The 15602-nt window shown below is 36.1% G+C and overlaps 1 protein-coding gene and 1 pseudogene across 1 annotated transcript in view; both read right to left on the reverse strand.

Annotated features, from left to right (window-relative positions):
- The window catches only part of LOC107744123 (cytosolic purine 5'-nucleotidase-like), a 13794-nt gene extending 8146 nt beyond the window's left edge, over positions 1–5648 (reverse strand). The window contains exons 1-4 of the mRNA XM_016557629.1: positions 5466–5648; positions 3196–3269; positions 2992–3109; positions 870–965 (exon numbers count right to left, since the gene is read on the reverse strand). Of these exons, the coding sequence (XP_016413115.1) occupies positions 870–965; positions 2992–3109; positions 3196–3269; positions 5466–5503 (326 nt within the window). The 5' untranslated portion in view covers positions 5504–5648. The remainder of the gene's footprint in view (positions 1–869; positions 966–2991; positions 3110–3195; positions 3270–5465) is intronic.
- A 1616-nt stretch (positions 5649–7264) lies between these two features.
- Positions 7265–15575, reverse strand: LOC107744124 (solute carrier family 2, facilitated glucose transporter member 11-like; annotated as a pseudogene).
- Positions 15576–15602: the final 27 nt, after the last annotated feature.

A 15602-nucleotide genomic window follows, 5' to 3' on the forward strand; every position in this document is an offset into this window, starting at 1 on the left:
CTATATATATATACTGTATATATATTACAGAATGTATATATTACAGAGTGGTTGTGATTTAGTCTATTTAAGTGTTTAAGCTATCACTGAGCAGACTATCTCATTTTGAACCAAATATCAGCTTGTTTTTATTATATGTATAATTAAATTAAAAAATATATTTATTTTTTATTTTTTCTTACAGCAACTTAGGTAACCGGGTTAAATGTTGCAGCTTGATGAATTTGTGTAAAACGGAGAGCATTAACTTCAGTTTAATTTCCAGCTCTTCTCAACTTCCGAACATTTAATTGTTGCCAAAATGGTGTCAAACCAGCTTTTCACAAAACAGGTTTCGTTTTCTCATGAAAACCACATCCTTATCGGACACACACAAATGTGTCTAGGTGTTTCCCTCTTTGTTTGCAAATGAGTCAACACATCCAAAAAAACTTGTTTCCAATTATGGCTTTGTGAGCACATCTGTAAGCTTGTATTGTTATGATTTTTTTTTAAATCACTGATTCATTTTTATCTGGTTCACAAAACTGGTCTGAATGATTTGTTCATGAATCAGAGTGATTAAGATATTAAGTTTAGGCTAACTATTGCTATAATAATTGCAATAATAAGACCTTGAGTGCATTAACTTGCGATATTAAAGACTAAATGCCTCGCTCTGCTGTGCTAGTATCTCTTGATCTGTTTGTAACAGCTCTTGACCCTGCTGCTGCTTCTTCACACTGGGTTTATTGCCTTTCAACCTGGCTCTCTTTAATGTTTTGTCCCACACAGCACTCTACTTTGGTGAAATCTTCTGTTGTCAGAGAAAGATTGAGGGGGCATTTGAGAGCAAACTCTCACTCAATACACCGCTGACCCTCACTCACCATTTCAGGTACTCAAAGCCGTGAGTGCACACCAGGATGTTTCCATTGGAGTCTATTTTCAACAGGTTCCCATACGTGGTATCGTACACCAGACCTCTGGAGAGAAGAGGAGAAAGAGAGAACGTTTGAAAGAACCAGCATCTGGGAGCATTCAGAGCATTCAGTGAATAATTTATAGCAAAATATGGCCCTCTAAGGAGTTAAAACAAGAGTTCATTCATATTTATATTTTCCCCCAGCAGTATCATTGAGCAGACAGTCTGTGTTTGGTATTCAGCCCGTTTTTAATGATGACCTCAAGCGACCTTCTGCTTTATGAGACCCTTGAGACTGATGTAATGCAGGACATTTCTATTTGTATGGTTGCCCACAAAGTCTCTCATGAATGGTTTATAATAGACTCAAAAGCAACTAAAAAACTGACTGATTTCCAAATGAAAATGAAGTGGACTTAAGGACTACTGTCTTATACTAAAGAAATCAGTTCATATTGGAATCATGTGATGATGTGTACAACCGTTCAAAAGTTTGGGATCAGAATTTTCTTTTTTTTTATTTATACTTTTATTCAGCAAGGATGCTATAATTGATCAAACATAACAGTACCATTTCAATTAAATGTTGTTCTTTTGACCTTTCTATTCATCAAAGTATCCTGAAGAATATTTAGCAGCACAACTGTTTTCAACATTGATAATAATAATAAATGTTTCTTGAGCAGCAAATCAGCATATTAGAATGATTTCTGAATAATCATGTGACACTTAAGACTGATGTAATGATGCTGAAAATTCAGCTTTGCATCACATAAATCAATTTGATTTTAAAATATATTAAAATAGTTAACTGTTATTTTAAATTGTGATATTTCACGATATTTTTTCATAATTCATGATTTCATTTTCATTTACTGTATTTTTTATTAATGCTGCCTTAGTGAGCATAACAGACTTCTTTTAAATACATTTAAACTTTTGAACAGTAGTGTATCATGAAAAATGTGTTAATGTGTCTTTTGAAGGACCAGACAAAAGAAATAAACTTCTGTCCAAATAATAGTCAACATAAATCAAAACGAATCCTTTAACTTCTTAATACACATTTCTAGTTCATCACTGCACATTATTCCATATTAAAAATCCTCGAGTTCATAGTTTTATCAAAATTTGAAAAACGTTCTCCATTTCTAATACAACTTTATTTCACAAATCCCTCCCTTCTGTGTACCTCCCAACACATGCTTATTTTCCAAAAATCCAATCAATTCCTGATAGAAGTGATTGGATTTTACGTTATAATAGTTCACATTGACTTAAAAGCAACTGAACATAAATCAATACATTCCTGTTACTGTAGCATTACCGTAAGGTACAAAAGCCAAAAGATACATCTACATGTACCATATTTACCCCTAAGCAGTACATATTAGTACCTTAAAGGTACATATACATACTTTAAAAGTACATATTAGTACCTAAAGTATACTTATTAGTACCTTTCGAAAGTTTTTGTACCTTTTTTTCTGAGGGACTAAAAGATTCCCATGACCTACATTTTGGAATTCATTGCATTATTCTATACTTTCTTTTACTGTTGTTTATATATCAATTTTTGCCTCTTGTGACGCACCATTGCCATTGAATTCAATAAAATCACCGTGTTTTGTGATGCAACATACCTCTAGTGGCCAAAATTAAAACTGTCATGATTTACTCACCCTCCACTTGTTTCAAACCTGTATGAGTTTCTTTATTCTGTCGAACACAAAATAATGAATTTTGAAGAATGTGGGTGACCAAACATTTGACGGTAGCCCATGACTTGCATCGGGTTTTTTTTACATACTATGAAACTCAATGGCTACCGTCAACAGTATGATTACCCACATTCTTCAAGATGTCTTCTTTTATGCTCAACAGAAGAGAGAAACTCACACAGGTTTGGAATAACTTGACAGACACAATTTTCATTTTTGGGTGAACTGTCTCTTTAACCGGAAACAATGTGCATGTAAACATTGTCAATGTTGTGCGAACACACACAGCAAGCCTCAAAAGCCTTAACCATGAGCTCACAGACCCGATATAGCCTAATCCAGAGCCATTAAGGTAGCAACACTTACCGCGTGGGGAAGGTGGGGTCGTACGTGTAGCCCAGCAGCTCGTGTGGGTATCCGATTGACACCAGCCTGTCCCTGAGCAGCTCAAAGCCCAGACTCTCATACTCTGGAGACTTATACACTGTTCAAAACAAGAGAGTGGATATGAACGAAGCACTTCACACATAGTCTGACAGCTTTTCCCAACGGCGCTATAAACGCTCTCACCTGCCAGAGTGTAATCCATGTCGAAGCCATAGCACTTGATGTTTTCAAGCGTCAAACTCCGGTTCACAAACACCCTGAAGGGAAAGACAGGAGGATGTTTTTGTTACTTCGATGGGTACTTCGAAGCCTAAGTGTTTGTATTCAAACATGTGCAGTGCTTATCGCACGGTCCTATGTATCAAGTCAGCACAGTTTAGGTCTGTTCTTATCAGGTCCCTCACATATGATATCAGTCCAGCTGGTTTGAGGTAACTGCCGCTTAAAAGACGTAAAGACGTAGGGTGAAGGAACAGCCAACTGGCACTCTCTGTTCTTGGCAGTTTCGCCAGTCACGTTTTTATATTTACGGTGGAAAGTACTGACTAAGAAATCTAAAAATAGTAAGACAATGCAATTTGATTGAATCCAGAGATATTTTAAATGTACCTCAACAATTTATACTGAATATGAGAAAGAATTAAGCTTGAAATATTTTACATGAGAACTGTAAAAAAAAAAAAATCAACTACATGTTTGTCAGTTTACGAGACCTTTTGAGTCTCAAACACTAAGAAATGTGCATTTCTTGAAAGTTTGTGTTAGACTAATAGAATTCCTCCAAATGTTGCCCCAACTGGTTAAACAGTTGTCTGAACAAATTTGTTGTCTTATGATATTAAGACACTTTTGGTAAGACACATTTTACATTTATTGATTGTCACCATTAAGGTTTGTGTGTCAAGTATTGGGGTATATATAAAATCCTCAAGGATAATTAATTTGACATATTAAGTGTCCACACACACACACACACACACATATACATATATATAGAGAGAGAGATCCATTTATTGTTACTAATTGAATATTTGAAATTTGTTGAAAAAGAAATATAGTTGACTTATGAATATTGTTTTTGAAGTCTTAACATCTCTCAACAATTAATTTGTTATGGTGACTCACAGGGTTCAGCTGAAGGTGTAAAGCCGGTTGTGTCATTAGTCATGTGTTTGCAACATCATATGCAACTTTCTTGTCATAGTACTTTATGTTTTGTTGACAAACATAATTTCATTGATAAATCATTCAGAAATGAAAATTACATTTACTTATTCATTAGTGTTCCACAGAAGAACTAGTCATACAGATTTGGAAACGAAAGGAGGGTAAGGAAAAAAATAATAATAATTTTGGGTGATCTATTAAGTGAGTCTATGTCCAAGGCCTTGATGATGACCAAACACAGTTAATTATCTAAAAGAGATGTGTGACTGGTCATCTACGACTAACGATTCAAACTATTCAAAAAGGGCAGGAACAATCAGTCTTTTATCTTTAAATAGATAAGAGTATAATCAAACAAACAGGACCAGCTAACTCAATTAATGAATAAATAAGTAAATGAATAACACTTTATCTTACATTGTCCTTATTATATGTTACATGCGTAACAGTACGAGTAAATTATACGTAATTACAATCAATCAACCCTAAACCGAACCCTAACCCTATAGTAAGTAAATGCTGGGTAACACTTTAGTATAGGGACCAATTCTCACTATATTAACTAGTTGCTTATTAGCATACCTATTAATAACATATTGGCTGTTTATTAGCACTTATTAATCACATGACCATGACCATATTCTACATCCCCTTAACAACTACCTTACTAACTAATAATAAGCAGCAGCTTAGTAGTTTACTGAGGCAAAAGTCGTAGTTAATGGTTTGTCAGTGTCGTGCGCTTTGCTTGGCCATTTGTTGGGATAAACAGGAAAGTGTGTCCAGCTGAATTCAATTTGAGTTTTGTTAAACTAATTAAAAAGAAGCTTAGTTTACCGCGGAAGCGGTCGCGGCTGCGGTCGCGTGAAGACCGAAGAGTGTAAAGACCATCGACTCTGCGACTCCACCGGGCAGGACACCGGCAAAGGACATAAGTATCGCTTTTTATCTCCTCTTTCCACTTCTGTTTCAGGTTTTTGTAAACTATTTCTTACTATGTGTCAGTAAGTTGTTGTTATTTTAGCATGTATGAAATGCCATTGTGATAAACAGAGGCTTAATTCTCCCCAAAAACATCCCATGACTGAGCCTGATATTATAAAGAATACTGAATGAAGACACTTGCTAAAAATAACTACACAGAAGACAGAAACGGCTACTTGAGTAGTCTAACAAAAATAACTTAAATAAAAACAAACGAAACATATGAAGAAATACCTGCATACTAAGAGCTGTGTTCCTATAGTCCGTCGCCTGTGTGTGAGTGTAAATGCACCCGTTCTTACCTCTGATGCACTTCTTTTTTGGCGGCGCGCGGCTCCATCGCGAGTGCGCTCCCAGTATCACTCTATTATAATCAGCAGTGTGAAGCTGTCACCAAACTCCTCTTTGCGCTTTAAATCGTACCATGATGTTGACATCACCAGTGTAAGTTTTCCTTGGGTTTGGCTTGTAAACAGGAACCCTATGTACGTAATTTGGGCGTATGTGGGATGCACGCGAGCGTGAGTGAAGTTTGATGTCGACAGGCGGCAGATTGTGTTATCAGAGCGCCGCACGCGCTCGCCTCGCGACGCACAGGTCCCGTTCAGCGCCCAAACTCTTGACAGTCGACACTGCCGAGCTCACCACATTCATGAGCATTTACAATTAACCTCGCATCAATATTTCATTTAGCGCTGCCTTCCTCCCTTCATTCACATTCACGAGGAGAGAGTATGTCCCTTACACCGGGGCAAGATGTCACTGTGGCTGTACCTCAGTAACTAGTAGGGACAAAAGTTGTCAAGTGTGTTTTAAATGTTGCAAATGTATACATTTTATTATTATTAGCTATTATGATTACATTATTATTTTATTTCTATTATCAGGCCAATTATATATATATATGTGTGTGTGTGTGTGTATATATGTATATATATAAACAAGTTGTGATTTTTATTTATTTATTTTTATTTTACTGATCAAATGTTGACAAGACTACAACAGTTCAGTGGCAGGTTCACCCCAAAATGAAACTTTTATATACATAATTTTCAGTTTTCATTTTAAATTGACTGTTTTAATTGTATAAGCTTTTGTCATTTTATTAGTTTTTCCAAATACGATTATATTATTTATAAATATTTGAATCGGCTTTTTTTTATATATTTTCAGTTTCCATTTTAATTTTAGTTAAATTTAGTTAAATTAAATTTGAGCTTAATTTTATGAAAATTCAGTTTTTTACATTTTCATTTAGCTTTCATTTATTTTTATATCAGTTTTAGTAACTTTAGTACTTTAATTTTATTTTATTTAGTTGCCAAGGCAACATTTCTAATTTTCAATTAGGTTTTTACCTAATATTTGCATTTTATTTTATTATAGATTTCAATTAACAAAACCAATTTAAATTGTGCTTTTTTATGTGTGTGTGTCTCTTTGTCCATGCAATGGCAGTCAATGGTAAACACAACTGGTTGATCATAAAAAAAAATTCAAAATATCTTTTTTTGTATTCATCAGAAGAAAGATGCCTTCCATTTTTAATGGGTGTTAGTTTTTGAGTGAATAATGTGATATGTATTTTGAGAATAGACAATCTAAATAAGACCACAGGAACAACATTTTTAAAACATTTACTGTATTTGAATAAAAGAATAAAACAGCCACTTGGTTTCATTAAGCCAATTTTCTGAGCAATTTTGGTAAGCCTCATAAATATGATTTACGAGAGAAGCCACATTTGGTGGAGTCCAATAATTAATTTGATAACTTTATGGTGTGGTAAGAAGTCAACACACCTCTGAGGATTCAATAGATACTCAAGCCTTACTAATCACTCTACAGAGCCACCCAAGAAACAGTGTCAATAAAGTCATTGCACCACAGCCGTTGTATCAGGCCAAACCTGAATCAGTGTCCCTTGGCGTGACAAAGTACAAATATATCGATTCAACATTCAGTTCGCCTCTAATTGAAATTGGATTTTGAGTTTACAAATGGGATGTGGCTTACAGTTTAACACACTTGATGTCACCAACAGAATAGCCAAACAGAGCACACAGTCAGCAGCTATCAAAACAGAGAACAAATATTGGGTGTAAAATGACTTTTTATTGGTCAGCTTCTGATTTGACTACATGACTGTTTCTGAACTGGTGCTAAAGCTTGGTAGATATGGTGCTCTGGATGTTGTTTGTGTGTATTGAGCTCAGTTTGGACTGTAGTGAGTGTCTGCTTTTCTGGTGCATTCTCTTAAAGTCCTCTGTGATCTCCAGAACAGTTTTATTCTTTGTCTCAGGCACGTGGAACCACACGAAAACACCAGAGAAGAAGCAGAACACAAAAAATATGAGGAAGCAGAAATAATCCAAATGTTCCTGCAATGGAAAAATACATTAGAAAGGACTAACTAACTGTGAATAAGGCATGTTTCAATGGTGCATTCTGTAAACTTTGTCATCTTAGACTTATACTGCCCCCTAGTGGTGTGGATGTATGCAAAAGCACAAGTTTTCAGATTCCAATGTAGAAATGTACTATTTACATAAGACGTTACATAAGTGTTGCATAAGAGGAGTAACCAAATAAAATGAGTAGTATTCATTTGATCATGTAATCTCAAAATGGCAGCCTCCATAAAGAGACATGCTCCATGTAGGGGTGTGCGATATTTATCGTCAACGATAAAATCGTAATTGTGTTTTAACAATATGCGAGCTTACATTATCAAGTATGCCATTCGAAAAAAAAAAAAAAAAAACGTGTTGAGAGTTAAAAAGCATTCACTACATGAAGCCTATTAGAATTAATTTAAAATGACCCTATATTTCAAGTTATAAAAGCAAAAAAATATCCCTGTATTAATTTTTGTTTTTTATATTTATAAGATATGAAATAGTTAAGTAAAATCACTCAAGCAAGAATGCCGTTTTCCTGAATATTAGCATGTGACTGTGATGAAAATTATATGCAACAGTTCAAAAAAACAAGTTAATACTGAGCGAGTTACAATTTAGACAAAATATTGTCTGTTTTTTCTGTTTTGCCAAAAAAAAGCTGGAGCAGAAAATGTACACGTATCAGAGCAACACACAGCAGTGTTTCGTTCCTGAATGAGTGTGTTTTTAAATTAATCATCTGAGTCAGTGATTCAATGATCCATTCGGAAATACAGCCATTTGCTTCACTTCTAAATGAATCGGATGTGTCAAATGAATTATTTGAATGAATCATTCAATGAATAACTCATTAAGGGATTACTGCGGAATATATGGCAGTTTTAGTGTCCTAGTTATTTATCCAGCAAAGGTCCAAGCATAAAAACACACTAAGCAAAATATCGTTCAATTACTGTTATCAAAAAATCCCCCCCTCCAAAAAAAATCAAGATATCATTTTTTTTTGTCAATATCACACACCCCTAGCTCCATGTAAAATAACACAGTTTTATTAGGCTACTCATATGAACTAAAACGTCATCTCGTGTGTATCTTTTTAAAATATTTTTCAAACATACTATTTCTCTATGTGTAAATGTTTCTGCACCTTTCATTTTTCAGTAAAAAAACAGGACATGAAGGCATAAAATGATAAAAGCTCACCACTATGAGAGGAAACAACATGCCCACCAGGAAGAGTCCCGTCCAGTTAAGGATGCAGGCTACCATGAACGCCGGAGGTTTATAGGACTGTGTGAAAATCTCACCAGGAAGTGGTGCTGTCACCCCGGCTGTGGAAGAGAGAATTCACAGGAGTATTGTTAAGACAATAAGGCTACAAATAAGCATCTGAACATCTCACTGCAGGAGAAAAATGTGTGGATGTACCTGGCCCGCTAGAGAAGAAGAAGATGTAAGTGAAAATAAGGACCATGCTGCAGTATGGCATCCAGGATACAAAGTCCTATAACAGCCAGACAAATCCAGTCTCAGGAATAGTTTCATATAGTATGAACAGTGGCTTGTTAGTCACAAAAAAGATCAGTTTACTTAATGCTTACTTGCTTGTATTTAAGAAAAAATTCACTTAAAGTTGTTTAATTTCTTACCATGTTGTCTTGCCATGCTCTTACACCGTGTCACGCGATGCCGCAACATGCGATAAAAGGTATCTTTTCTGTGTTAATCAGAGTTTTGTCCTAACTATGGCGACACGCGAAGTTTCTATTTTAGAACGGTTTCTATTTCTGCGACGTCGACAACAGCATACAAACTATGACAATGATAATTTCAGGTACTGATTATGTGCTTTATTTAATGTTAAAAGTGTCTAATGTCAGTTTGAATATTATTTTGCGTGACATTTATAGCCATACTGAAAGCAACAATAGATAGTTTATAATACAGTAGATAGTGTTACAACATTCTTTGTGGAAACACAAAATATGTGGAATATACGGAAGTGTGAATGAGATTTGAGAGCTGTGGCAAAGGTTTTCTGTAAATAATGTATTAAATTTCCTTCCGTTTCTCACACAAAACTATATTTGACACTTTTGTGTTTTTAAAGCTGGATAGCTCCAGTCTAGTGCTGCACGATAAATCGCATGCGATATTTAACGCGCATCTTGTCAGTAAAGCCATTCTGTAATCAGCGGTAAATCTCCATCACCTGCGGGCTTTCACATTGAGCAGCATTAACTACACAGAGCCGTTGTTCACCGACAAGCTGCGCAAAACATGCGCAAAATATAATCGTGGTTTTGTGCAGCTTGTCGGTGAACAACGGCTCTGTGTAGTTAATGCTGCTCAATGTGAAAGCCCGCAGGTGATGGAGATTTACCGCTGATTACAGAATGGCTTTACTGACAAGATGCGCGTTAAATATCGCATGCGATTTATCGTGCAGCCCTACTCCAGTCACCTTTCACTTTCATTATATAAAATAAATAACCAACTTGAGATTTGAGAGCTGCTGTGAACATCCTGTGAATAATGACTTAAATTTAGTTTTGTGTGAGAAACAAGACTATCATATGCAGAGGACGTGGAATAAAGCACATGATTCACAGAAACTAGTTTTACTCTACTTTTATGATGCATTTTTGAAGCTCGACATCTCCAGCCTCCATTCACATTCATTACTGTATATAATAAGCGCATAAGATTTGAAAGCTGTGGCAAGGATTTTCTGTGAATTAATTAAATTTCAGTCAGTTCTTCACACAGAACTATCATATGACAGCAGAAGATGAGAAATAAAGCATATAATATAAACTACGTTTATGATGCTTTTTTTGTTATCTGTGAAGCATGAAAGCTACAGTTCCATTCACTTTCATTATACAAGAAGTAATAATTTACTGAAGATTTTCAGTAAATAACTCAAATTTTAGTCTGTTCCTCACACAAAACTATAGTATGATTTCAAAAGACATGGAATATAGTGCGAGAGTACTACTTTCATTAAACATTCATGATGCTTTTTGTCTTTTTTGAAGCTGTAGTCTCTGTAATGATAGGAAAACAGCAGCTTGATATTCTGCAAAACATCTTGTGTGTGTGTGTTGATAGATAATCATATGGGTTTAGAATGAGATTAGGTAAATGCTGACTAAATGTAATTTTTTTTAATGAACTATCCCTTTAAATGGAACAGCAATTTAAATCAAGTCACAATCGGCACTCTTCTTGTTAATAACTGAATTATTAGCAGTGCACACAAACTATAACTTGCCTTCTCACTCAATAATTAACCACAAAGCCTTTATAGTTTGAAAAATATGAATTAAACAATGAAACTTGAATAAAAAATAAGCAGACCTGAAGGTAAAGTGTAAGTGTGAGCAGGGCCAGTGAGGCGGCCATGCACAGGTAACCCCTAAAGAGAAGCACTCTCTTCCCTGTGCTCTCGATGATCAACACCTGGATAAAAATAACACAGGAAACAGCCACACAAACACAAACAGAAGATTCCTTTAAACCAGGTCACATCATGTTTTGAGCTCAGATGAAATATTTGGGTGGTAAAGAGCGGCTCACACAGGCAATAGAGGTGGAGACTTCACACAGGCCCGTCCCGAGGGCGGCATAGCGCAGGTTCTCCTTGGCAATACCGGCAGCTTGAAACACATCAAACGAATAGAGATAGATCTGCGAAGACATGATTCACAGGCCATGTGAACAACAATATCTTTAAGTCTATTCATCTTTGAAACTGAATGATGAAAAACAAAAAGACGAATTGAGCGGGAAGCAAATTATCTTGCAATGTGAAGCCATCAAGCCCATTTCCTGAACAGACTGTGGCATATGGTTGTGTGTTTTGACAAAATAAGCATTCTCGGTTCAGTCGTTTTCAGGTGCGGGTGGCACTGCGACTTTTTGTGACTCACAGCATTGATGCCGCAGAGCTGCAGCGTGACGAACGTGACGAGGACGGTGATGAGCTGCCAGCGGATGTCGTGGTCGACGAAGAGGTCCATGAGCCCGTGGATCTTCACGCCTTTAGGGAGGCGTATTCAGCCAACATCTCCTCCATCTCTGGTCCAGGGTCCTTTCTAGCTCCCCACAACCTGCGCAGAGCTGAGACATATTGAACATAATCAATGAACTTGGCAGCATACATATTTAAAATTTTAGCCATCGGTGAGAATGTTGTTACAAATTCCTTTTTTTATTTTATTGTAACTTTAACTCTATGTAGCTAGAAGTGTTTGCATTCATGTACACTACAGTTCAAAACTCTGGAGTTGTTAAGAATTTTTTTGAAAGAAGTCTCTTATGCTCACCAAGGATTATTGTTTTTGATCAAAACTACAGTAAAAACAGCAATATGGCGAAATATTATTACAATTTGAAAGAATTGTTTTCCATTTCAATATATTTTTAAATGTCATTGTAATTTTAAATGTAAAACTGAATTTTCAGCATCATTCCTCCAGTCTTCAGTGTCACATGATCCTTCAGAAATCATTCTAATATGCTGATTTGCTGTTCAAGAAACATTTATTATTATCATCATGTTGAAAACAGATGCGCTGCTTCATATTTTTGTGGAAACCGTGATCATCATTCCTCCAGTCTTCAGTGTCACATGATCCTTCAGAAATCATTCTAATATGCTGATTTGCTGTTCAAGAAACAATTATTATTATCATGTTGAAAACAGATGCGCTGCTTCATATTTTTGTGGAAACCGTGATACATTTAATTTTATGTCATAATTCTTTGATGAATAGAAAGTTCAAAAGAACAGCACTTATTTAATAAAAGCATTTTTTTACTTTACTGTCACTTTTGAACAATAAACATTAAATTCTTTAACAGTAATGTACTTACAAAAAATGTTTCAGTATTATATTTCAAAAGAGCACTGAAAACCCTGTTTTCCCATGATGTGGCCCCACATTTTGAACAAATGATTTCAGATGAATTTTGCAAGAAATATCAATGTATGTGTAAATGTCAAAGGAGTTGTCTGTGGTTCTGACCCATCTCACAGCCGTGTTTGTCTGCCTTCTCCAGCAGGAGGTACCGCGGGGACTCAGGGAGAAAGGGCAGAGTTACTAGCTGCAGGAGACCAGCCGCCCCGCTGAAGGCCAGCAGCCAGATCCAGCGCTCCTCAGTGCCTAACACCTCACTGACACACACACACACACTCTCAAAACCCAAGCTTTAAAGTTTAAATCTTTCGGTTAACACATGAATGTTACAGGAAGATAAACCTGCTGTTAATGACGCACCTGATCCCGAGCAGCTGGCCAAAAAACTTCCCCATTGAGACAAAAGAGGCCACCGACACACCAACCATCCCACGCAGCCTCTTGGGGGCGCACTCCAATATATACATGGTGTGGACAGTCAAACTCACACCTGCACAGACAGCACTCAAGCAGTTAACATAGAAAAATAGCACAGAATAAAAAAAGACCATGCATTTACAGATTTACCAACACACCAGCGTTGATGCCGTATAGCACACGTGCCACCATGATCATCTCAAACGAGAGGGCGGTTTTACTAAATAACATCAGGACAGCTCCACAGATTGCCACCACATTGTTCAAAAGCAGAGTTGTCTTCCTATCGAGAGTTAAAAACACATACTGTACAAACACACTGCACTTCAATGCTGCTCCTTAAATACCACAAATTTAAAGTTTACCAAAAAAGAAAATGTACTTTTTTGGGCTTCAAAATCTCAGCAGCCATTCACTGCCGTTATAAAGCTTTGAAGAGCTAGGACATTTTTAAATATAACTCTGATTGTATTCGTCTGAAAGAAGAAAGTCATATACACCTAGAATGGATTAAGGGTGAGTAATTCATGGGGCAATTTTCATTTTTGGGTGAACTATCCCTTTAAGAAACATTGCACTCAGCCAGAACTTTTACATTTTTCATTTTTTCTTGTGCCAGTTACAGGAACAGAACAGAACATAACCTGGAAAGAATTAATGTAGGTTAGACTGGTTAGAAGAAATATCAGCGGCTGGTTGTTGCCCTTAGCATCACTTCAGGTCAATTCTGGAATTAAAATCCCATGTTGCTTATTATTGATTCACACTCTAAAAATTGCTCAATACCACAGATGATTCTGAAAACGCAGAAATATGGAAGGATCCATGTTAGCACCTGAAAATCAACCTAGTTACACTACCATTCAAAAGTTTGGGGTCAATAAGGTTTTTTTGTTGTTGTTGTTAAAGAAATTAATACTTTATAAGAATGCATTAAATTGATGAAACATAACAGTAAAGACAATTATAATGTTACAAAAATGTATTTCAAATAATAATTAACATTTTTCAGAAATAACAAATGTTTTCAACACTAATTATAAATGTTTCTTGAGCAGTAATCAGCATATTACTAATTTCTGAAGGTTCATGCGACACTGAAGACTGCTTTGCATCACAGATATATTCATAATATATTCAAATAGAAATCAATTGTAATAATATTTCAGAATATCGTTTTTACTGTATAAAATATATGCAGCCTTGGTGAGATTAAGTGACTTCTCTGAAAGGTATTTAAAAAATTTGTACTGACCCCAAAACTTTGAATGGTGCTGTATATCCAATGGCATTAAAGGGACCGTTCACCCAAAAATGAATTCTCTCATCATTTACTCATCCTCATGTAATTTCAAACATGTATGACTCTCTTTCTTCTATATTTCATTTGTTTTTAACCATATCACCTCAAGTCAATGGAATTCAAAACACCGTGGATATAAAAACAAAACGAAAAAAAGCAGATAATATCTTTCATTTCTGGGTGAACTATCCCTGTAACATTCTTCAGCATCAGCCTATGACCTGACTAGGATGTCTGCTATATGGATGCACTTCCAGTACCTTCCATACGCGCCTGCCAGTTGTCCAGCATACAGGGTTCCAGCCAGCCCTCCCATGCAATATATGGACACAATGAAGGACCAGATGAGGGACAGCTCCCAGGGCTCAAGAGAGCGGCCATAACGCTGCTGGCAGGTGCTGTTCACCAGCTCTTTAATAAACTTGCATGTAAGCACAAGTCTCAGTTGATTATATCATTCATTTCATTTTATTGAACCACAGCGTTTCACAGGTTAGCACCAACTCATAAGCTCTAATATGTATTGATTCTTTGATCCTTTGGGGATGCCATATCTTAAGACGCATGCATTTGATTAATACTGATGACCTCCAACCCCATTTGCAGCTCAAAAGAGACAGTAAATCAGCCTAAGACACTATGAAACTGAACGTGTGATTACTTACAAGTGATGGCGAGTTAAAGACAGAGATATGGAAGCCGTATTGAAAGGTTCCTCCTATTCCTGCTATGAAAATGGCTGCAATAAGCACAGGACTTCTCGCCTGCAAAAAAGGAACATTTTTTGCAAAAACTGGACAATCAAATTACGATGTGATGTAAGAGCTGGCCTACCAGTTCTCTTAAAGCCCTCGTCATTGTATGAGAAAATGCAGCGTCCTCTACATGGAGTCTTTATAACAAGTGAAGATGACAAAGCAAGAACAGAAATGTCTAACTTACTGTAGATGTGAAACTTTTCATGCTCGGTTGAGATTTGGGTGACAAAAGCAGGGTAAAGTTGACGAGTCAGATTCATCTTCACACGTCTCTCGGGTAGTGGTTTCTTTTGTCTCAAAAATTTATGAAACTAAAACGTCAATACAACAATCTCGCCAACTTTTGAAATGACACTGACATCTGAGATGAGGTTACAAAAACTGCTTCAATATTTCTCCACTTTCCACCAATATAAATAATATAGCAATCGATTTATAATTTCATCATCACAGATAAAGTGACCCAACTGTTAATTCACAACGTCAATTTGTAGGCCGACCCAGAATGCTAATTCACCATGGGGCACCCGTGGGAATTTCTAATGGGTTTTTAGTACACTTTTGGATTTATGAGTAAATTAAGCCTGTTGTTGACATCAGTTGAAGAGACATTTGTTCAGCAAAATAATGAGTT

This window comes from Sinocyclocheilus rhinocerous, unplaced genomic scaffold (assembly GCF_001515625.1).
Source record: "Sinocyclocheilus rhinocerous isolate Xijiao unplaced genomic scaffold, SAMN03320098_v1.1 scaffold287, whole genome shotgun sequence".
NCBI lineage: Eukaryota > Metazoa > Chordata > Actinopteri > Cypriniformes > Cyprinidae > Sinocyclocheilus > Sinocyclocheilus rhinocerous.